Here is a 25065-nt window from a genome sequence, read left to right on the forward strand (position 1 = left end):
TTTAACCTTGTGTTATTTTGTCCTTTGGAAAATTAAACTCAATTCTAACATTAATTTGCTAAACTAACGATGAATATGTTGACCGTTCATCTAAATGTCTAAATAAGTCATAACATTACAAATAAATTCACAATAAGCAAATATAAATTAAACAAATATACATCAACAGACAAACATTTCCTTAAGAATGACGATTGTCAGATTGTACAAGTGTCATTAATAATGTAATTTTCGATCACTGGTTGTTTGGGTTAAATTTGATATGAGTATAAAATAAAATGTAATAGGTATTAGTGATAAATTTAATTCTCAGCAATTCAGTTGCGTATGAAATGTATTACTATTCATTCAAAACCGAACATAACAGATTAGTATCATGTTGTCCGTCCATAAAACCCGGTGGGTATAAACTATTTTTGTTTTCGTAACAATTCTGAAGGTTATTTATACATCCAGCAGACGGTCGGTGGGATATTGGAGGCATTTCTGAATATCTCGTAAAACATGACAAAATATGACGAGGAAACACCCGATGAGGAAACCTGCGATTCGTACGCACTTTGCATAATATTGTACTCGGACAGAACCACAAGCACTGTCCAAGTAGTCCAACGATCGACCCTGCGACAACGACCGACCGCGTTCATATATTTTTATCAAAGGGTTTACGCGCGCAAAATAATGTCGCCGAGACGTGGGACAATACCGATGAGCTTACCAAACACCGTTTCGGAGCCATCGATCCCTCGTTCCGACGGCGCGAATAGTGAAAAATCGGGTGGCGCGCTCGCGCTTCGTCGTCGGGAAATTAGTCCGCGGCGCCCACTCTTCCAGCCCACCCGACCGGCACGAGCAACCCGCTCGCCGACCCGCCGACACGTCCGAGGCCGGCGACGGCGCGTTCGAGCGTCTCCGGAGTGTGAATGGACCGCGCTAACCGGCGTACCAGCGTGGTGGGGAGGGGGCGCACACACACGGTATTTCGGTCACGGCGTATGGATCCACCTGCTGTACGGACGGCGTGCCGCGTCGTGCCTGTTCGTAGTAAGGGTGTCGCGGCCCGCAGTCGGTCGGGGTCGGGGCCGGAGCACCACTACAATATGACTACGGTCGGGCACTCGGGGCGGGACGGGTGGGTTACGATAGTGGAATGCCGTCGTAGTCGTCGTACGCCACCCACCGCCACCCTCCCTCGTCGCCGGAGAACGCGCACGCACGCACACCCAGCACGGTCCATTGTGCGTATGCGTTTGTGTGCGCGCGCGCATAGTATTCTCCGGCGGCGGCGGCGTCCCATAGAAAAACAACACTGCCGGCCATCGCCTACCCACCGACGCCGATACGTGAACGCGTGTATACACACTACACCGGCCGTTCCTCGTGTGCGGCGTTCCCTCATCGTTTTTCGCGTGCGTTGTCACTGCGTCGCGGTGTATAGTGTCAGCGCGCGGGCGCGCGCGTGTGTGCATACGTGTGCGCGCGCGTATAATAATACACTTTGTTCAATCCGGGAGCGCGCGCCGCGTGTAAAGCGAGTGGTGCTCCGTCGCCATGCGCCGTAGTATGTAACGTAGTAGTACATTATATTGTTGTAGTAGTAGTAGTAGTAGTTGTAGTAATAGTAGTAGTAGTAGTAATAATAGTAGTAGTAGTAGTAGTAGTAGTGGTGGTGGCGGTGGTGGTGGTGGTAGTCGTCGCCGTCCAACGCATGTGACCGTGTGTGTGTGTGCGCGCGCGTGTGTGCCCGTATGTGTGTCTGCCGCGTCTTTCTCGCTCGCTCCTCGACGCTCGCGACCTTCTCTCCTCTCCCGACGGCGCGAATATATACTATATAAAACATACTAACGTAACGTCGTAACCGCCGTCGCGCGGGTTAGTCGTTGACCGGCGTTGTAATTGTCGTGACGTGTGTGTGTTCGACGGAAAATGCTTATCAGCACCAGTGGCTGCACGACTATTATTATTATTAATAACAACTTGTCCGGTAAGTAGTGACTACATAGTGGCGTTATGGACGGATATTATTTTTAAATTTTGCTTTATAAAAATAGTTTTTCTCACGAGTGCTGTTGCGTTTAAATTTAATTTTATCTCTTGTCCAACGGCATCCGTCTGTTATTATTATTTTTATTATTATCTTTACTGATCCCCGTGTGTGTTGTGGTCGAACCCTCGGAACACCGCTTACCGGGTTCGGCAGTACTGTCGACGGACCGTTCAATCCGTTATTGTCCATTTCCTGGACTTCAGTCTTGCCTAGCAACACATACGCCTAAATCAGGTGTACGGGATTTAAAAACAGCGCACAGGTGCGACACGCGTCCCGGTTTAGCCTTGGACGTTCGGGACTGGTTTCCGGCCGCGCGAATTTCGCGGGCTAGTTACGGTGTTGTGTCTGAGCGAGGACCGTACAAAACTCGATTGTGTTTCGACGGTCCGGAAAACTGACGGAAATCGGTTATCGCATGTCTTACGGGTGTTCGGTAAATATCTGGCGTGTAGTATTTATCTGCGCGCAAGTGTGAGTATGTGTGTGACTGTGTGTCGTGCGTGCGTGCGCGGAGTGTCGTTATAGTGGAAACGAGCTCTCTAATCGGCTATTCATTGACACTTATGCACAACTATTTCGCGATGAGGTGTTGCGCGCTCGAGTTTTCGGCGGTTGTTTTTCGTTCCGCCTCAAGGTCGTCGTCGTCGCTGCCGCCGCCGCCACCGCCGCCACCGCCGTCGACGTGTGATCGCGGCGGTGTCCCGTTTTGCACGCCGATTTCGTATCGTTTACGGCGTTCTCGTAGGTTTTCCGTCTCGCCAATCACGAAAAATTAAACCGAACGGTGGTCGACTCCGATCGCAATTCTCGTGGCGCGCAGTCGCCGTGTACCTAGTGTGTGTGCGTGTGTATCACAACACGATACGATACGACTCTTTCTTATGACGCAAACGGCGGTTCTGCATGATAGTAATAATTGTTTATTATATAGTACTCGCACTCGAATATTTGCTGCGATGTAAAAGTACCCAGACGACCGCTCGAGCCGAACGTAAATAATAATAATAATAATAATAATTCTGCGATGCGATCTTCTCTCCGTTCGTCCGTTTACATTACAATAACAATATTCAATTTATTAAAAACTACCGCGATAAGAGCCCGCGAAGCGAAGCAGGCGTTTAATTGTAAAATAGATAAAAATGCGCTGAAATCGGACACGTGGATAATGCCGTTTCCAAAAACACAACACAACACTAAACGGTGTACCGCTGTACATTTATGATACCGACAATATGATAATAACAATATCATCGATGGGTTCGTTATCGTTAATTTGTTTGGTTCGCTAATTGTCTGCAATAAACAACCGTACCTAATCGGGTTTAAAATAATATAACTTATTCCGTTCCGAGTGGGTTATGCCGAGACGGCGTGTAATACGTACCTATAACGTTAAAAATATTAAATCATGATTATTGTTATGTAAAAAACCATTAACCTTGCAGGCTGCAGCCGACAGTCCGGTGCATCTTTCGTCAGAAGTCGCTTTGCCTTCGTCGTGTTCGGTCGTTTGGCGTACGTTATCGTCCATGTCGACGTGATAACGCCATCATCAGAATTGTACGAAAGAGATTAGCGCGAACAACGTCGATTGCCATAATATTATTATGCTTACGTTCCGATTTCGACCGCCGGAACTCGTCTCGGAATACCCTACGAAATCGGTGGTGGGTGTGTGGGTGCTCGGCTTTGGTACGCGGGGTTATTGGGTTTCGATTGTTTCTTCCGGTGCTCTTCGCGCGTTCCCGGGATACACCCGGCAGCATCGATAAGTCGTGCTCCGACGATAACGGACGTGTGTAAGACGTTATTAGTGACGAAAAAAAATAATTATTGTAATGACTAATGAGCAATGTTGACAGAGACCGTCACGCGTAAACGGACGAATAAGCGCGGGTGAGCGACGAGTGGGTAATATTGTGTATGCACATCGTTTGCGTCGCGTACAAAGGGCAATTATCCGTCGGTGTCCTTATCGCAGATAAACTGGCCCGATTAACAATACTAATAAATAATAATTATTATCGTTAGAGTACGAATATTTTAAGTGCATGATGCATTTATTGTGGTATTTGCAAAATAATCAGCTCCTCGTTTCCGAGAATACAATTTTACAGATAAGCCTCTTCGCTTTTATTGTATATTATTATTTTTTCTCCACACTGAATATTATTAATATTGTGTTCTCAACCCGCTGAACAAGCCCGTTTTCGAGCCTATTGTGTACGATGTTTTGTTGTGTACGGTTTTTTTTTCTATTAATTTTTTGCCGTTTATTTAAGATTTGTTTGAAACGAGATAAGCACGCCACACAGTCGCTGTTGGCGTATTGTTCGAGAAACTGTGTGTACAAAAATTATCAGCACGCACGTGTCGAGTACGACTCTTTTTGTCTGTCCTTTATTGTTGTGGTGTTCTACACACTACAGCAGGTCTCCGGTGTGGCGGTGTATACATATAGACATACAGTACATACGTTTAATAATGGAATATATAATAATAATAATAATAATATAATATAATATTATGCCAAACTCTCGTTGAATGAAATTGTATTTTATCAGTAGGTTGTAGGTACATGTTTGCGTGTGTGTCGAGGGTGACTCGAGAGGACATGGCAATCTCGTAACAATCGTATATTGCTTTCTTTGTCCTCTTTTATGCACGCGCGTAACAGAAAATGTACCTACTGCATAATCGATATTATAATTTTATTAAATCTTATAGGTATTATTATTATCATCTTTGTCGATTATTTTATGTTATACTGTCTACCACTACTATGTAACAGAGATTCACAGTGGAATTTTCTATGCGTTTTATACAATGTGCAAATTATTCGTTGTATTTTTTTTATTCATATGTTTAAGACAATAAATATAATAACAATAATGACCGACTCTATCTCGTATTTCATAAAAAAAATTCTACTTTTTGTCCGATGTCCGTATGTTGATTATTGAATACAACAAATTTATTCTAATGTTGTATTCGAACCCATTTTGGGGTTATTTTTGAAAAACCTGCGCCGTAGGTACCTCTCGGTTTTCCCTACACCACCGGCTCTTTAACATCCCAAACGTAATTACCGACGAGAATAAAACAGAAACCACTTGTACACCCGGCTCGGACTCGAGTAATTGCCTACGGTTTTCATTGGCTTCTTTCGTGCTTTATTATCATTATTTTATTTTTTATGGTTTGTCGCGCCTGCAGTGATACGCCCACGCCGACAACATTCGCAAACGCACGTACACACCGATGCATGTCCCGGGACAATATTAATTCTGTTTTCGATATCGCTCACGACAGCGTCCGTTATGCGGCGGTCTTATCAATAAATATTTTGTAAATAATAGCTATACTGCAGCGACAACGCGGATTAAAAAGTTTCCCGAACAAAATTAATTGATTTACGCATACCAACTTGTTTTCAAATTAGGTCAGAAGTCGGGACTCTATATTTCATTACCATCGTAATGGTATAACTTCTCATAATTCAATAACTACTGTCATAATATTGTATTATTAGTTATCATATTTCAATTTCTAACCCTTGCGATTTGATTTAGGTGTTCCTCATCAACACGTGCAATGATCACCAGCGGTCTCGTGGTGGACGGCGTTGGCCACGGACTCCAGGCCCATTTGCCGTATAACCACCAGGCTGTCCATAGCCACCACCGTATGTCATATGTGGAACCGTCGGCATACATGAAATCGGTGGGGCCGCCGCCGCCTTCGCCGCAACAACAACAACAACAGCAGCAACAGCAACAGCAACAGTCTTCCGAGCTGCCATCCACGCCAGAGTTCCTGCGGCCGTTGCCGAAACCGGCGCCCGTGAACCCCCTTAAGGCGCCTAGGGCGTCGTCAAAGTACCCAGTGGATTGCCGTCCGGTAAACCTGACGGCCCCCAAAGAACCGTTGCCGCCGCCGTCGGTCGACCACCACATCAGGTTGGACGACCGGCACCATCCATACCCGGTGTACGGACATCCCCGGCTCTACGTCAGCGCGACGCCGTACCACCCGTACCATACCATGCACCAGCCGCCGGCGCCATACGGTGTGTACACTAGCCCGTACGCGCCCGTCATACCGCGGGATACCAGACACCATCTGATGCAGCCGCCGCAAGAACGAAGGTACCCGAGTCCACCGAACAAGAACGGCGGCGGTGTTGGCGTCGGTAGTCAGGCTAGCCCGTCGTCGTCGCCTCCTGAACAGTTCAAAGTTCCAAACGGTAGGGACAATAAACCACCCCTGCAGCTGCAACAGCAGCGAATACTACCGCCTCCCCAACCGGCCACTACAGTAGCCACCGCGCCCGCCGTCAACCACAACAACAACATCAACAATAACAACAATAACCACATAGGCGCGGCCTCTGAACCTTCGCCAAAGAAACCGCGACGCAACTCGCCGGAGCCGCTGTCGCCACCGGCGGCCAAGACGTCAAACTTCACCAAAGGTTCGCTGATACGGTTGGCCAACGGCAATATAAAAAAGGTCGAAGACATGAGGACCGAAGACTTTTTGAACTCTGTGGAAAACAGTGACCTGCACAGGATCGATCCTAGTACGGTGGTGAGAATCGAACCCGTGACGGATTCGGCGGTCAAAGGCAACATAAAGATCACACTTAGCTACGGCGACCAAAGAAATCATCAGGTAAGCGCGATATTCCGATTATTATTATTATCATTATTATTGTCGTATATTATATTTTTCATCGATAAGGAAGTCGTCGTCGTCGTCGTAGTAGTTTTCGTAGTAATAATAATAATAATAATAATAATAGTAGTAACAGTAGTAGTATTATAGTAGTAATAGTAGTATTTTCGACCGCCTCACTCTCCATCCATCCCTCCACACGCCGGCGTAACACCGCGGGAGCTCGTCGTATATCAAACGTGTATAATATAGTAAAATATAATATGGTCTCATCTTGGAATCGGGTTTTGGTGAAAGACCGGCGGAGTAGGGTGCGGTGGTGAAGACTAAACACGAATAGTAGGTGGATGACGTTGTGCGGTGGAGTAGGAGAACCATTAGCGCGGCGGTCTTAAAAACGAACCACTCGTCGCCGCCGCCGCCGCGGTAAATTCTGTATGTAATAATAATAACTCCTGGAATGCAACCAAGACGATACGGGTTTTTTATTATTATTACTATTATTATTATTATTATTATTATTACTTTTTATCACGAAGACGGTGCGCGCAGTGGGTGTCGCGAGGCGGTTGGTGGTGCGAGAGCGATGGGCATGTAATCTCGCCGTACGACCTTGGGAGTCCACGAGAGGAACGCGGCGGCGGCCCCCGTTCGTCGAGGAGAGTTGTAGTGAGTGACATTGTTCCGGACTGGTTCTAGTTCAAGAGGTGTGGAAAAACCCGGAGCTTGTGGAGGCGGCCATATTGCGTGGCACGAGTTTGTCTTGGCGCGCGCTCGCGCGTGTGTGTGTGCGTATAAATTTTAGTCGTAGTATTTGTGTGCGAGTGTAATAATATTATACTACGCGCGCGCGTAGGAATTCCTTGTCCGTCGACGACCACACGACAAACCAACGCGCGCGCTGTGTGTTCGACGCCGTTTTATCTCCAACCACCTTTTTAACGAAATTGAATTATTAAGTGAATAAAAATAATAATATTATTAAACACGTATCACCCACCTGTGTATAAAATTTTTTTTTCGAATTTCATTTGTGGAATTTTTTTCCTGCGTATTGTACGACCGGTTGGTTTTGCGTAATAATGTATTGTTCACGGTCCACACTCCACGTGTAAAGTCTTCTCGTACGCCCCCACCCCACCCACACCCACATACCAACAACTGATACCTACTCTACGACTTCAGCCGAACGGCGCAGACTAATGTGTCGCACACGACCGTCCGGGTAATTGTCGAAATTTGTTAACGGTTGAACACGTTTCAAGAAGTTTTCCTACGATCCCGGAAAACGAACGTGATGCGTCCCTTGTCGACGAAATATGCGTGTGTGTGGGACTTGGACATCTCACACATCTGGTCACGTCTGTCACGTGTTCGTACAATATTTGTTGTGCAAGTGAAACCTCACGATTTTTTGATATTTCGAATCGTTGCCGGTTTTGATCCTCCGCCGCGGTATCAACAATAAATTATTGTCGTTGAGATGGAACACAACGTTGTATACTATTACTGCAGCATATTATTCAATTAATAATTCTATATTATTTTTGAAGTAATGGCAATATTATTGTAAATCAAAGATCCAAGATTTTATTTAATTCTTCAAAAGTGTATAGTTAGTAAAGTATCGTGGCTTTACTATAAACTACTTACTCTATCGAATCTATACACTAACTTTATCGACGACACTATTTTTCTAGTATTTTATTGGTACTAGTGTATACATTTTAATGCTCTAATTTTACTCCGATGGTAAAACGACTATCTTGAAAACTCAACTTGCATTGAACATTTGTTAATCAAATTCGGTGATAAATACTAAATTAGTAATACTTGTGTGGCTGTGTATTGTAAATGCATAAAGTGGTTAAATGTTTACAGTTTCTGTATGCATGTCAAAGACTATCCAATTTTTTTAGTAATTATTTGAACTTTTTAAATTATTGATGTGTTACTGTTTGTACTTTGTAGTGTCGTGTCCCCGCGACAATCACAAATTACATCACACGAATTTCAAATTATTATAATTTATATAGTTGCATACAAGTGCATGCAAATTTACTTCAATTAATAATTTAATTTCTGTGGGTCCGGGAACTCTGACGAATTCGGAGAATGTTTTAATAGTAGGTATAGTATTATATCGTAATTGCATTATAAATGTACCTACTAATATGATATTTATCTGCGAGTTTGTATGTTAAACCCATTCAAATGACATTATTAACTACGCAACGGTCTTTGTTACGTTGTTCGATTTAAATCGTGTTCATTGTCCAAAGCAAGTTATAATACACAGTACACACCGTTGTGTTTTAAAAGTGTATCGGTAATATTATATTATAAAACCGAATGCTTGATTTCAAAATATTTCTAATTAGTTCTATTGTTGTACTATTATATTATATTAGTGTCGTAGGAAACATTGGAATAATATTGTGAATGCATGAATTATTTGATAAGTCCTCACTTAATATTATAATGATTACAGACTGTTTTTTTCTTTCCATCATCAACATGATACAATCCAAATACAATATGAAGTACTTTCTCGTTTCGCGGAATTCTTTGTGCCGAGAATTATTTATGTATATTGGAATATCATATTGCATGTTGTTGTTTTTTATCTAATGCGTAGTGTCCATTTTCGTCGTGAATTCCTATTAAGCAATCAGGATCGTTTCCACTAACTCGTTCAAACCATATAACCAAGCATTTAATTTTAAAAAAATTATATCATTATATAGTATAATAGATGTGTCGTTTTAACAGATAATCATCATTAAAAATCGTTCCGCGTATTTGTTTTTGCATTTCGCATTTCATTATTTTTGATCTCGGAAGAAAAAAAATAAGTACGCTGTTCAATGCTCATACACAATATACATAATATTTATCTGTACATGGCATATTGGCATGTGCTGCAGTTTGCACTGTGGTTACTGGTTAGTAATGAGTAATGACTAATGAATAATAATGATAGAAATAATATGTGTCGACCGGGATTTGCGGCGCGACTGTGTGTGCTTAAACGACGGGCTAGCTGAATCGTTGCCGATGGGCGATAAATAAAAATATCCATTCCTCAGCGAGCGTTTTATTACGAGAAAAAAAATGTATAATATTATCCAGTTCAAAGAGCAAAACATTACTATATATTACCTATAGTATAGGTGAGTTTAATTTTTTTCAACTCATTTATTTCGACGGCGGTGGCGCCGGTCGCATTTCATTACGTAACACGTATTTTTCATACTCCGGTCGGTGAGATCTCTGTACGGCAGTCTCATTATCGAAAACGCATAAATTTCATTCAACAATAGTAATTAGATATTGCGCACGGCCGCGTTTTCGTGATACCTGGTTACCGGTTAGCGCGGGCGACGAGTGATCTATAGTGGCGATCGCGTCATCGTCGTTTTCTCGTTTTCTCTGAACACGCGCGCGCTACTCGCGGTCAACCCTCCTCCACATTCGGTTGTCTGCGCATATTACACTTCCTCTCCTCGCCGCCCCCTTTGTTTTCCTCGTCGTTGTGTACGCTTTTTTTTTCTACGCTCGTGCAAACTAGTTTCGAGAATGGGAAAGAAAAAAAAAAGATGCCCGAGAAAGGAAAGAACGAGTACAGGCGACGGCAGCGCACGTATGCAGAGAAAGAGAAGATGGCGAAAAAAAGCTGATATCCAACACAATGCCAAAACCAACCCGTCGCCCCTTCCTACTCCCCTCGCCAGAACCCGATTCAGCGCTACGGAGAGTATTGTTTGTGTGTGCGTGTGTGTGACCTTTTTTCGTCTGAAGGTCGGAATGCAGACATCGATTGGAAATGCTAATTCGGTGCCCCCTCACGGCTCCTCCCGCGTGTTAAGCGCACTGCTCGAGTGCACCCGTCGCGCATGTGCACCGAATAACTTCCCTGCCGACACGAGATAGAGGGTGACTGCGTGTGACCCCTTTCGGTGCCCCCCCCCACCGTACAGTCTTCGGCAATAGTAGCGAAAAATTGTTCTCCATTGTATACTGAATGAACCGATTCTAGTACACTCTGTACCCTGCAAAGGCTATAATATGACTTATCTCATTAGTAGTTCTGCGTACTTATATATATCCTTATGTATGTTATTCGGATTTTATCCGGCACACGCAGTCACGACTTGAATACGTACCTACTGGTAACTCCACTACTGCTATTTGCCAATCACGTGTGGTGATTTAAAAAAAAATGCAAAAAACCAGGGTCATAAATTCTAATCGATAATCATATGGCGGACAAATAAACGTGCGCCTTAACGTTCGGACAAGATCAAACCACTCGATAGTCACAGTTGTCGTATAGTTAGGATTTTGGTTTATCTTTTCGACATGGGTCAGGGTTATTCGTGCCGGGGAAGTGAGGGTTAAATTGTTAAGAGCTCTAAACTAAATAATATACGTTTTTGTTATTCTCTCGTCGTTTATTATCGGATTCGTGAGTATACAACAATAAATTATAGTATATATTTCGAACTATTAGTGGATCCTGTTAGTGTATCGTTCTATTCTTATAGCTTGTGGCTTGGGCGGCTGCTAATACATCTTAGACACTTATAATTGGTCATTATTATGAGAATTTTTTTGAACCAATATTTCATATTTTATAATTGGTTTATAATAACATTAAGTATAAAAAAATCAATATGATATAGACACTGATGTATCAATACAGCCATATTAAATGTTACCGAATTGTAAACGAACCGACGATATAATGTACGATTGTCGATAATATTTTATATTTATACAATTATGCATATAATATGTTATAAACTAAACATTTTCTATATAGATTATATAGTATAATATAATACAGTGCTATTAGTTATCGTAGACAACTAATTTTTGTTCCTAAGGTCTGCACAGTCCATTAGCTGTGGACTGTTCTGCTGGAGATATAATTTAGTATTTAATAATATATCCATACAACTATAATTATATAACAATATGTACTGCAGGGACGATCATGAGAAAGTTTATGGTAGGGGCGACGGGGAGTGTAGTCTTTAAAAATGACGAACAAATTTACCGTGTGCCGACTGCCGTGACTGAAAGTTTAATATTGCTGCCGAGTGTTGGTGGTGGGGGGGAGTGTCCAAAGACAATTTACAAGTATCGAAACTCGAGATATCTTCAATCTTCCATCTCATAATGAAGTCGTTTGTAGAAATGTGTTTTTTGTATCAAAAAAGTGTTTTTCTCGTCTTAAAATTGTTCAAAAAAGGTTACTTTTGAGAGATTTAGTGAACGCCGCCACTCTTTCATTAACTACAACCGGTCCAATACCCTATAGGTTGGTTCTCCCACACCATCTGTTTTCTTTATCGTATTTTACTTTGAACTGTCTCCATGCAGTCTCTTTATAGCATGAATATTGGCCTTAGTACCCGGATCAATGATTTGTAGCTGGTGATTTATACGGATTCAGGCACATAGTTGTGTTCGTTTATGTATGTTGCTGAAGGCCGAGTGAAATATGAATCCCAATTATATTTCACGTTTAATAATGATGTGAAGTAACGCTTAGCTCTATATCCCTATGTTCTGCTTTAAGAATTGTACCCACACATCATTATCGTACACTGACAAAGCCAGTTTCCGTCCGACTCGCAGATATCACCAGCAACATACTCAAAACTCGGTCAACGTTCGTATGGATAACATGTGACGCGAGTTCCCAAATTATTTCGTGTATTAAAATGTTTAATATATATACTTAAATTTGTATTAAATAGATTCTTCGAAATTTGTTCTTAGTAGAGTTAGCCAATAAAACAAGTTAAATTTAAAATCACATAAAGCTATATTTTTATAAGCATTTGAAGTTTATAGAATTGTAAAATAATAATAATTTTTTCTCTAACTTTTTCAGAATGACTAATTTTTTTCCAACTGGTCCAAACATTAAAAGATGCTTTTCCCGTTATATATGCATATTAATCCGTACAAACCGTACACGTGATAATAATAATATCGTAGTAACGATGTGCCGTAGTGTACGGACGGCTGTGCATTGGTCGGGTTGTACGGAGCAATGTCAGTGTTTTGGTCGAGGGGTGCATGAGTGATGGGTTGTCGCGTGACACATGGTTTCTATACACCAACATCGCAAATGTTGGTCGTAAAAACGAAAAGAAAAACACGACGTAAACGATCGTGGTGCCGTGGCGGGTTAGTTTTACTATAATATTGTACATGCAGTATATACTTATATATTGAAAGACAACGACAAGCGAGTACATGGCAGTCGTCACTGGTCTCGACATTTGCGACAACTCGGCGATCACACGGTTTCTCGTGATGCGGCCCAATAAATTATATTAAATAATAACATTTGGAGCGTAAACGAAATCCCGATAGGCGATGTGGCTATATACTATGTACTCATATACCGAGACCGCGAGACATGATCGTATTAATCGTACTCGTCTTCAGCTGATATTTTTCAAAGAGAAACGTGGACGCCGGCAATAAATCCATGAAGTTTTGGAAATTTTAGATTTTCCCTCTCCCCCACCCCCGAGAATGCGCGGTACACGGTGGCTTGGCGGCGATTACGAAAGTTTCGTGTGCCGTCGACGGCTTCCCTTTGTCGTTCACCCTGCGGGACCGACCGAGCCCTGGCAACAGCGGGTCGCCCGCGCATGCGCCCCGTTTGTCGGAGCTTATGAATTGTGCAGGGGAATTCATTCATACAACCCACCACCCGCGAGATTTCCGCGACGTCGCTGTCGGTGCCCGGTGGTCGTGACTCAATGGCGACCGGATATAGCGCACCCGCCACCGGTGTCGCCGCCGCGCTTGCGTCATTATTATTATTATTACTATTATTATTGTACACGTTGGGTGCTTTTTCTAATCACGTAGAATAACGTAGTGTGACATACTCCACCTCGTCCGGTCAACGCTTTGTTCGATGATTTGTAAATATTTTTAAACATTACTCAAATATATATATATCTTAATCATCATCCATATTTATATTTATACGATATATACTTGAGGGCTCTACAGTCTACTTCTATCGCTGTCGAGGCGTCGAGCAGTTTCACCACATTTTCATTTTACTACCGTTGTGTATTAGATATAAACATAAAATAATATATTTAAAATTATTTAAAAATTTTAATATTACACAAGTAATGTGTGACCTTGATCAATTTTTAAACTGTGAAAATAAAAAAAGTGATATTAGGTTGATTATTAAATGTTAATGTCGACCTAGAACTCGCGCAATACTTTTCCCAGGAAATACCCCATACATATTCATTAATGTTACATATTTTATATAAATATTATCCGTACCCACATTTAAGTGCGTAGTGAGCCGCGGATGTTATACAATTTGACTTGTTTAGATATAAATCTATTATTACAATGATTTTCTTGTGTTTCATGTTTCAATTCGACTGCGGAAAGGGCATGATGTAGCGATAATAATAATGATAAATAGTATTAGCAATAAATGTCAATAATTCATACCGCCTGAAACGATGGAAATCTGATTACTGATTAGTAATTATATTAATGACAATGTAGAATACTTAATAAACCCATTTTGTTGCATTATAATATGTGGCACTCGTGTTATATAATATGCTACCTACCAAAAAACTGTACCTACGCATGTAGTATGCTACTTAACGGACAATAATATGACATACTTACACGGCATACTTACTCTTATATATGCTATATTTATAAGCTTATGTAACTTATAATATATAATTGTAGTACACAAACTGTACATGGAACGTTAGAAGTTCTAAACGCCCACTGCATATTTATGCAAAGTTTCAATAAATAATTATGATAAACGGGGCACATCCAAACTAAAAGAACAAACATGTACAGTATGTCAGTATGAATTATCGTATGACGGTTAGTAGACGGGAAAAAATGTTTAGATTAAACGTGTACATTTTAATATCCGATTATCAAATTAAATTTAAAAAAAAAAATCATGACCCGTCGGAAAATCGAAACACATTATAAACTACGATACGCGCCAGAGAAAGAGTCGCGCGCCTCCTCTCTCCACATTGGCCTCGGCATTGACGTTTTCTGCGTAATCGGTAATTTGCTGTCACACGTCATTCATAAAAAAATATATATATGCTCTCAAAACATCTTATGCATTATACATATTGCATGTATACATTTTTCCAGTTCTTAGCACTTCAGCAGCACCCACGCATGCGTGTTGCTGTGGTTCTTCTTTCATTCCTCTGTCGTTTCCCTTCGATGGACCGTTGAATTTTTCGAGTAATTTTAAACTCGAGTTTTCGATTACCGGAATATGATAATGTGGTATCCCGATTTGTTATTATTTCGGTTACGCCGTGTTTGGTAAATTAATTTATATTAACTATCTATGTGTCGAATTCGCGTTTTATCAGCAAACTGAACTCCACGAGTGCTCACCGCACACGTTCATTATTAGTTATTACTTGTTAGCTTATTACCTATAAAATAATATTTAATAATTAATAAACATTTTAACGTTAACCTCTATATAGGTAGTGCGTCAACGTATAATATTAATGTGTTTCGTAAATGTTTGGTAAACTGTTTTACTAGAATAGAGCCATAATTCGCGGACATCGTTTTCACAGTGTTATTACGCACCTAATACCCAAATATTTTAGTTTATGCAGTACGAAGAAAACCACAATATTATTAATTGTATTAAAATATTGCACACTATTACTATTTCCGAGTTAAATTTAGATTTTTTTTCGATTCATAACGCGCGTTGTTGAAGTCAAGCCAACTGGATATTATGTTAAATGCACATAATGCAGTTTTCCTTTGTACTATACAACAACAATTTACCATTAGCGCTTGTGTCAGCTGTCTTAAAATGTAAATTTTTTTTATTTAAAACAAACTAAGCGTGCTTAAAAGCAACTATCTGCAGTTCAAATACAATGAATCTGATTTGTAAGCATTCTGATAACAAGCTGTTGTGTGTATAGCGTGTGTGCATTATAAACTCTATAATATAAATGGGTTATTAAATATGAAAAGCAATAAAACGTGTCGGTACTTGGTGTTGGAAGTGGTTTTATTTCGTATGTTCCATTTAAAAACTATAGATGTATGTGTACACAACATAATTTACATTAGGCGACAATCGTAATAATTATTATTACTTATTCGTTGTTAATTTACGTATGAATGAACGCCGAACGTGTTTTAAACCCAATAAAACCGAATACTATTATCCTAAGTTTAATGATACATATGTATAATATATATACATTATATAATAACAGTATGTTTCGACACGTAATTCAAATATTGATTTCAAAACCACGTGGGATTTAAGATGTGTCTTTTTCTCTGTGTAAAATTTCAAGATTTGAGTTTGGCCTTTTTTTTATGCACCTATAGTCAGCCACACAATTTAATATTCGTGTGATGGTCACAAGTTTTCAACTTTTACATTTTATTGTCGTCGGGGTTGAATCACGATCGACGGTCATTACGTTATTTGGACACGCTGTTGGGTTATCGTAAGAAAACATTAATATTATAAAAAAAAACGTTGCCGTGATCTGCGTGATAATATTATTATAATATTGTAACATCGAAACCAATATCATTAGTTATTTTATTATTATTATGAAATCGAAACGAGCTGTGGGCAGGAGTGAACCTATGTGGCGGCATATAATCCGGCCGAGGCCGTGTCCGAAATCGCAGCGCAGTCGCATGCGACGTCGTCGGCGTTTCTCCGACGCGTCGTTCGCGATTCAATACACGGGAACGCTGTTGTACGAACATTTGGAAAAGTGTATGGAATATCGGAGAGCGTGCGCGCTCGTGTACACATATTATTTTTTATAAATTCGCGTTTGTTCGACGTAACCCAACACATGGTGGGTACTCATAGTGCACATCGCGCGCACAAGCAGACATCGTCAAGCGGTGATTGCTCGCGGCGGTGGGGGAATTTCGTCCTTGAGGCAAGGCAGGGTCATTACTATGTAGGCTAACGTAGTCGTTGTAGTAGGCTTATAATATTATTATTATATCGGTCTCCCGTCCCCGCCACTCCGTCGTCGTTCCCTCTCACCTGCCCGTCCGTTTCCTCGCCACTACCGACCGATTGATCGCCTCTTCAACGCGCTCCAGGTAACTCCGCTCCTCGTGTATTCATCTTTTCGAAGTCTTCGTAGTCGGACGAAAAAAATACACACACGTCACGTATATAATATGATAGAATAATGCTATTTTCCGTCGCCGACGACCACCATCTCTCCGGCTCCGTCATCGACATCTTGCTCGCGCGCCGAGTTTGTTGACCTGTTGCACTCCCGACCACTGACCGACGACGCGCGATAGAGACGGCGGCCGCCGCCACATAGTATTACACATACACGCGCGCACGCGTACACGCCCATGGTTATTGCCAAAAAAATAATAATAAATAAATAAAAGAAGTACAAATCCTGTTCGGAGAGTTGGCCTTGTTCGAGGACGAAGAAACACGCGTGTGTGCGTATGTATATACCTACATAATTCATGTGTACTCTTTCTTCGTCGCACGCACACTGCACACACGCACACCGGCCGCGTTCGCGTTTCTTCCTATAAAATTTACATAATCGGTTTTTGTTATTATTATTTTTTCCATCCGTCTGGGCCCGCCGTCTGTGTAATAAATTGGTATCGTTAGAGCGCTGCGCAGCCACTCTGCTGCAGTCGGCGACAGTGTTATATATTATCGTAAACCTACTAGTTGGTTGTTTCGTCAAGGGCGTCCCCGCATCACATTATTATAATCTTCGCGGCGCCGTGTTCGGCTTATCCGCGAGTTACCGAAACGACGGAACGTGTTGGGGAGGCGTACGCGTTGTCATCCCGTCTCGCCGCCGTAACGTCACATGTGATGACATCCTTCATTTCTTTGTGGTGGTGGTGGTGGTGGTGGTGCCCCGCATTGCGTGCCACAAATTACAATTATAAACATCCGTGGGAGTGGTTGTTGTTGTCGCGCATTGTTCCCCATCCCCTCCACACACACACACACAAACAAACACAGCATTGTCTGTCACATGCGTATTATTCAAAATACAATATTATATTATAGTAGATGCCGTCGATACATTGTATTATTATTTTTGTACGAGTATATTATAATATCGTATCTAAACGTGTGCGTCGCTCGAATATCTCCGCTTATACAATAGTCAATATTGAACGTAGGTACAGATTTGAATAATATTATTCGCGTCTGAGTTGTTGTCGAGATGGTTTCGCGTTAAGGAAAACGAATCGCTTCGTGGGCTAGAGCGTGTTGGAGCTGCTTGTATATACATAGTACTACTCGCCTCGCCAACAAAAAAAATATAACGATAATAATAACAGTGATAATAATACATGTAAACGGTTGTCGAAGGCACGTTTGATTAATAATGGTATTTTTGTTTTTAGATCGGCAGCGACAACAAAAAGATGAGTTCCGCGGCGGCCGTTGCGGCTGCGGCGTCCAAGTCGCATCAGGTGGAAATGGAGAGCGGCGCAGAACACCCGTACTTCGTGTTTGGCCGGGGCTGGGCGTCGTGGAGCCCGGCCAAGACGCTGGCCAAGTATGGACTGGCGTGCCAGCGGCTGCAGGTGGGCGACGTGTGCGTGTCTCTGACGAAACGGTCGTCGGCGGTAGCCTCGGACTCGACAACGACCACGACCCCGGCAACGCCACCGCACGGAAAACGACGGCAGCAGCACAACGCCTCTGTGGCCGTACAACAGCAGCAGCAGCAGCAACAGCAACAGCACCACAATCATCAGCAACAAAACCTACATCATCTCCATCAGCACCATTCGGCTGCTGTACAAAAAGCTCAGCTGCAGCTGCAGCAACAGTCCGCGGAAGACGACAAGATCAGCAGGAACAAGAGACGGTGGTCCGCCCCCGACCCGGAACCCGGTACTTAAGATCACGACGGTTGACAAGAAGAAGACGACGACAAATCTCTGTGCCTAAATGTTTTTTTTTCCGCGTCTCGGTCCCTCTCAAATTGTATAAACTTGTTTGTATACATAATATTTCATGCTATCGTTCGCGTCAATTTTTGTATAATATTTATTAATATAAAATATTTGTACGCACGAGATTTTACGGGACAAAAACGACGTCAAAAAAAAATCTTCTAGTCCCCTACCCCACCCTCCTTTTTTTCTTCCGTCAACGGTGTGACATAAATGTTTCGTATTGTTTTTTTTTTTTTTTTTGTTCACTTTTATATTGTTTTCGCCATGTCCAACCCGAATCGAATCGATTCCATATAGTCTCTCGCGTGGTGGTGTTTAGTTTGACATTTTTTAGACCATCGTATGTGTTGTGTTGGTAGTTGGTGTGTAATGATTCCCAACTTGGCAGTTACTTTTACTCCAATAAAATGTGTAATCGTAATAAGACTGAAAATTCTTGGAAGGTTTCGAGAGATTGTTTTGCATATTTCGAACACTCGCGATACAAAAGTTTATGGGTAGGTGCATTAATAATTACTACCACGCGATGTTTGACCAGTGAGGAACAGGGCAGAAAAAACTAAAAAAAAACAAAACCTAATGATAAACTAAAGGATTCACTCGTTTTCTCTCAATGTTGTAAGACATATTAAAATATAATTTGTTATGTGTAAAAATGAGAAATACCTATTTTTATCATCGTTATTTTGTTAAAAACTCAAACAAAAATTTAGATACATGTTATACATTCACTATTAAAAGTCTATAAAATGTATTTTTTTTTTCGGAAAAAACAATGTAAAAATCAATACCTATATTTCGTGTTTAATTATCTATAATAATATGTAAACCACCTTTTAATATTAATACGCTTAAAACTTAAATGCCATACATTACGTGTTATTATTATGTATAAGTTTGCAGTATTTCAAAAGCTCTAAATTTATTTCTGGATAGAATGATCTCATCGCGCGTAAATGAACAAATTTTTTTCAAAAAATTTTAATTTCTCCTGTCTTTCTAAATTAAAATTTTTACGCATGTGATATTTTAAAAGTGAGGTGGAAATGACCTTTTGATTTTATATTAAAATAATTATAACTTAAAATAATATTACTATATACGAACATTTGACTCTCAAGACTATAGTTAAAAAATAATATATTTTTACTATGATAATTTTCTTTTAATTATTAATTATATACTTATAACTATTTTTGTTAAAAATCTGATAAGTTGAAGAGACTGACAAGTACATGATAATCGCGGTTGAGTATAACCACTTAATTATTATATTTTTTCTCTCAGGTCTAAAGACTGTAGATGTGAAATTCTTTTTACCTCTCAACGATATGATATTTATTTATTTATTTTTAGCCCATGCTTTTTCATGCACATATCCTCATTTTGCCTAATGTATAAATTATAATATTTAAACGTATTGATGTATGATTGAAAATAAAAATTGCCGATTTGTATTTATTTTATTGCATAAAGTGATACAAGAATGGCAATAATACTTTGAGTTTACCAGAATGTTATTTTTATTTTTTTTTATTACTTTACCTATATTATATTATAATATGTATGTATATTATATACATGTTTATATTTTTTATGTTTTTTGACTATTTGATATTTTACATGTATCGGATTAGTTATAATGTTTATTACCTTTTAAAACGTGAACTTTGATTGTATTGTGTTAAAAAAAAAAAAATAATATTTTGTTGAGTCTATATATATTATGTACAAATCATACATTGTTTTTCTTTTTTACACTCGTTTAGACCTGCATAAATGCTTATTTATATTATTTGCGTATAGTTTATAATTTATAAAGGTGTCCTAATAACATATGCCATACGTTGTCTTACGGATGATTACATTACAAGTTTAAAATTCATAACCGTATGCGTTTGTTGTAAAACGTTTCGTAGCATGGTTGAAATTTAAAACATGAGGATATTAGAGCACCATTTGTTTTCTCTCTCTCTAACCCACGTGCAGCACTGCATATTATTTGCATTCAGGAGTACAGCACTATAGTGTTTTTGCCTTTAATATTAGAGTGAATTGACTTATTATCAAACTTCAAGGTATAAACATTATCTTTTGTTTAATTTTGTTGCATTGTTTAAGATGTTTTAATAATTGTCATGCATGTGTGTGTAAGCCCAAACAGTTTTGAAAATGCTCATACATGGCAGAAACAATTGGATATTATTGCCACAATATAACCAACGTACAAATTCAAGTAGTGTTCTCAAATTTACTTTGATAATAAATCGAACAACACGAGATGGTTTTGCCGAACGCAAATTTGCGATGTTGCGGTGCACTGCAGATCAGAGAAGAGACGCAAACAAATAGTGGCCGAACATCCTTGTAATATACGGATAGTGAATTTGTATTTTAACTATTGAAAAATGTCTTCATGTTTGAACTCTAAAACTCTGTTCTGCAAAGAAGTAATAATAGTTATTAATAGTTATCAAAACCCGTGCATCTCTTAAATAAATTCAACTGTAAGACTTTCATTTGTCGATTTAATGAACACCTGTATTTTAATTTTAAAATTATAAACAATTTATATGCCAAATTAGATAAAACTACAAAAGAGAAATAATTATAATTCATTCAAAGTATATTGTTGTTTTTGATATTTTGCTAAAAATTCAATCCCAAAAGAGTACAATGTACATACGCTTACCCATGTACCTATTTGGTTTTTATTGTGTTAATTTAACAATGTTAATGGATTAATGGATATAATATTTGTCATAAATCATAATAAATTTGAAATTTGATTGATAACTAATCTACAGTATGTATTTGTAATTTATATGAACTCAATTATAATTTATTATTATATTTTTGTTATGTTATGACTTATAATTCACTTATTAGGCATAACGCTTAATTGATAATATAGATTAGACACATATTATATTGCATAAAATTATACAAATTCAGTATAATATTATAGTTCGCCAAATGAAAAATATTGTTATCCAAGTACAATATAATTGATTTTTAATAAATGTCCGATAATTTTTTTTTAATTTTAGTCTTGCTAAATAATTTTATTTGATGATTTGTGTTAATATATATTCACAAAGGTTTTCCTATTTAATAATTGAAATGTCATAACATATTTTATATTCATGTAATTTTTAAGTACCTATGCAGTTTTAAATAATTTGGTGGTCAACATGAATTATACGAAAATGAATAATGAGACATTAATCATAGATAAGTTGGAATGATACAGTTTTATAAAAAATTATTATATTATTGATGTCATTAATCCTATATTTTAATAGTAAAATTATTATATAATGCATTTTAAGCAACCTGATTAGGCAGGTACATGCATAAAAATAATGTTATAAGCATTAATAATACATAATTTATTATAAAACAAAATATCAGATGATTTGTTAGTTTGTACTTTGTAGCATATGGGTTAGTAAACGTTTGGATTCATAAACAGATATCATGTCTTACCATTTATTGCATTAATTTATTCATTCATTCATTCATTAAACATTTTAACGAATTGGGTGGCTTAAGTTTTTTATTACTTTAACCGTTTAGGATTAACAGGTACCGACTTACCGTTACCTACATACTTAGGACTTTAGGAGTTAGGACTTAGGCCGGTTGCGAACTTCCGAAGTGGTAACCATTCAATGTTATCGGTTGTGATTTATCAGAAAATTACTGTATTTTCAACTTATTTAGTATAAATTTTGTATTGAGTTTCGGCTATTCAGCATATTAATATGGCATTATTTATTATGAGTCATTAAACTGTTTTATTTTTAAACAAATAATTTTATGATCCTAACTGCAATTCGCTTGTCAACAATAAAAATTACGTTATTTTATATTCGTATTAATTAAATGTATAGAGTTAATTGTTAACTAATATTTAGAAATGTAGTAATTCAGTCGAACTGCACTGCACTTACTGATTTATTTATTTCGATGTTAGACTAACCTTAGGTAGAGGCGTGCCTAGAAATTTTTTTCGTGGGGGGGCCAGGGGAGGGATTTCTATCTCCAGACCTAGCCTAATCAAGTTCCGCATATATATTATATTATAATATAATATCTACTTTTATTAATAATTATTTTTATTTTTCTGGGGTGGGAGTGTGGGTTGTTGGGTAATAAGTTAGTTTGGTAATTGAACAACGAAATCATACTAAAATAAGTGATTTCTAAATACCAACAATTACAATCAATGTTATCCTTATCACATTATCATTGTTGGAATTAAATTTATCTTCCATTTTTGCCATAAAATTATGTACAGATTTCCTAGAAGCACTTGAGGTTGGTCTGCTAGATTAATTTTCCATTTATTAATTTTATTTATAAATAGATAATTGTCGACACATCGATATGACCGATATGAGGGCATACAAATTACAGCCACACTGCCACAGACCACAGTTACCGGATATAAATAATATTCACATTTCACATTCGGTGTGTTTCTAAATGATCAACGACGCTTTCTGTTTATGATTCATTTAATTTTTGTAGCTATTCCATAAGTAAAAGTTTGATTATGACTAAAACTCTTAGATTTTGATTACATGTATTGCAATATGCATGAAAAATTTGACACACCAACCTCCTACTAAAACTCTTAGATTTTGAGTGGAGAGAAGAATACCTACATACATTGATTTTACCATGATGTAATATTTTTAGATTCTAAGCGAACGGTGAATGTGTTGATTTACCTGCAATGATGTGTGTTTCAGGGACTGAGTTGAGTGATTATGACTAAAACTCTTAGACTCTGAGTGGAGTGAAGAATAGGTACATAAATTGATTTTATCATGATGTAATATTTTTAGACTCTAAGTGAACGATGAAAGTGTTGATTTAACAATGAAGTGGGTTTTAGATTCTGAGTTGAATGATGAGTGTATCGATTTTACAATGATGTGTGTTTTTTTATTTTTGTATATTTTATTTATGTGTCTGTCATCACGTTTTGCCGTTTTGGGACAGTAAAAGTGCTTCGATTTTCTTCAACGGCATCTTTTCTGGTAGGATAGACAGATAGTGAATCTAGAGAATTTTGACAGAATTCGTAAAAATCACGAACATTTCCAAATTATTTTGGGTTAAAAGTTCATAAAAAATTGTCTTTTTATATCTAAAATATTAAAATTCAATACAAGATTCCTTATAAGTTTGTCTATCTTTAACAAAAAAAAAAAATTCTGGTCAAATTAAATTTTTATGAGCGTTTGAAGTAGACATTTTTACAACATTAGATATTCCCTTGATTACTCATGTAGAGATTTTCTTTTTTTGTTATAATTAAAAAACGAATAACTGCAGACCCTTGACATTTACACCATATGTTTATTTTATCAATTTATATACTAACTCTTAAACGTGGGCAGCATTTTAGGCGATTATGGTAGTCCTTCGGAAAAGTCTGATTTTCAGACTCGTCCTCTATAGCTGCTCCTGATCCTGCTCCTGCATGCCGCAGTCATCGCCGTCGAGCACCACATCCTCTTGCTCCATCGTGAGGTTGCCGCCAGCTGAACTGCAGTCCGTCGTACATTGTAGTGCACTGCACCGTCGTCGCGGCCCAACGAAAACTCCTCTGCAGACTCGGCGTCCTGGTCTGCAAATCCTTTTGTTGTCGTGCAGTATGTCTGTAAGGCGGGAATGGATATTTTCTGATTTCACACCGGAGTTTCTACCCAAAGATTTTTCCGGTTTCCCGAAACGATCGTCGGCCAAAAGCTGCTGTATTTAAAAGATGTCAATAATTGTATGAATAAAACAAAAATGTATAGATTAATATTGACTATTTTTTTTTTTCATAACTTACAATAATATACCCATAACTAATATGGATATACACCGACATGCCGTTAGTAAATATAATTTGTACAAAATACAAATTCAATAAACCTGAAGCGAGTAGGTATATGAAATTGTTTTCAAGAAATATCAATAGATATTTTTATACACACTCATACATTCCAACATAAACAATAATAAAACTATTTTTTTTTTCATTTATTAATTATAATTGTTTCAACAAAATGTTTGTTTTTACAATTTTTTTTTTTTATACATTTACATTGTTCATACATTTCTTAAAAAGCTAGAGCAATAAAACTATAAAAGTGTAAGAATAAATCGGAAATCAGTTCAATACTTTCAAAATTATATTAAAATACAAAATAAATCTGCTTTAATGAGTATCTAATTGCCAAATTAATGATACCTATAAATACAATAAATACATTTAAAAAGAAACTACATAATTT

The 25065-nt window shown here is 38.6% G+C and overlaps 1 protein-coding gene across 1 annotated transcript; it reads left to right on the forward strand.

Annotated features, from left to right (window-relative positions):
- The first annotated feature begins 1662 nt into the window (after positions 1 to 1662).
- Positions 1663 to 20275, forward strand: LOC111039882 (dual specificity protein kinase splA). The gene is made up of 3 exons (XM_022323532.1): positions 1663 to 1984; positions 5626 to 6727; positions 18206 to 20275. The coding sequence occupies exons 2-3, from the start codon at positions 5648 to 5650 to the stop codon at positions 18707 to 18709; spliced, it is 1584 nt and encodes a 527-aa protein (XP_022179224.1). The 5' UTR covers positions 1663 to 1984; positions 5626 to 5647; the 3' UTR covers positions 18710 to 20275.
- Positions 20276 to 25065: the final 4790 nt, after the last annotated feature.

This window comes from Myzus persicae, unplaced genomic scaffold, assembly GCF_001856785.1.
Source record: "Myzus persicae strain clone G006 unplaced genomic scaffold, MPER_G0061.0, whole genome shotgun sequence".
Taxonomy (NCBI): domain Eukaryota; kingdom Metazoa; phylum Arthropoda; class Insecta; order Hemiptera; family Aphididae; genus Myzus; species Myzus persicae.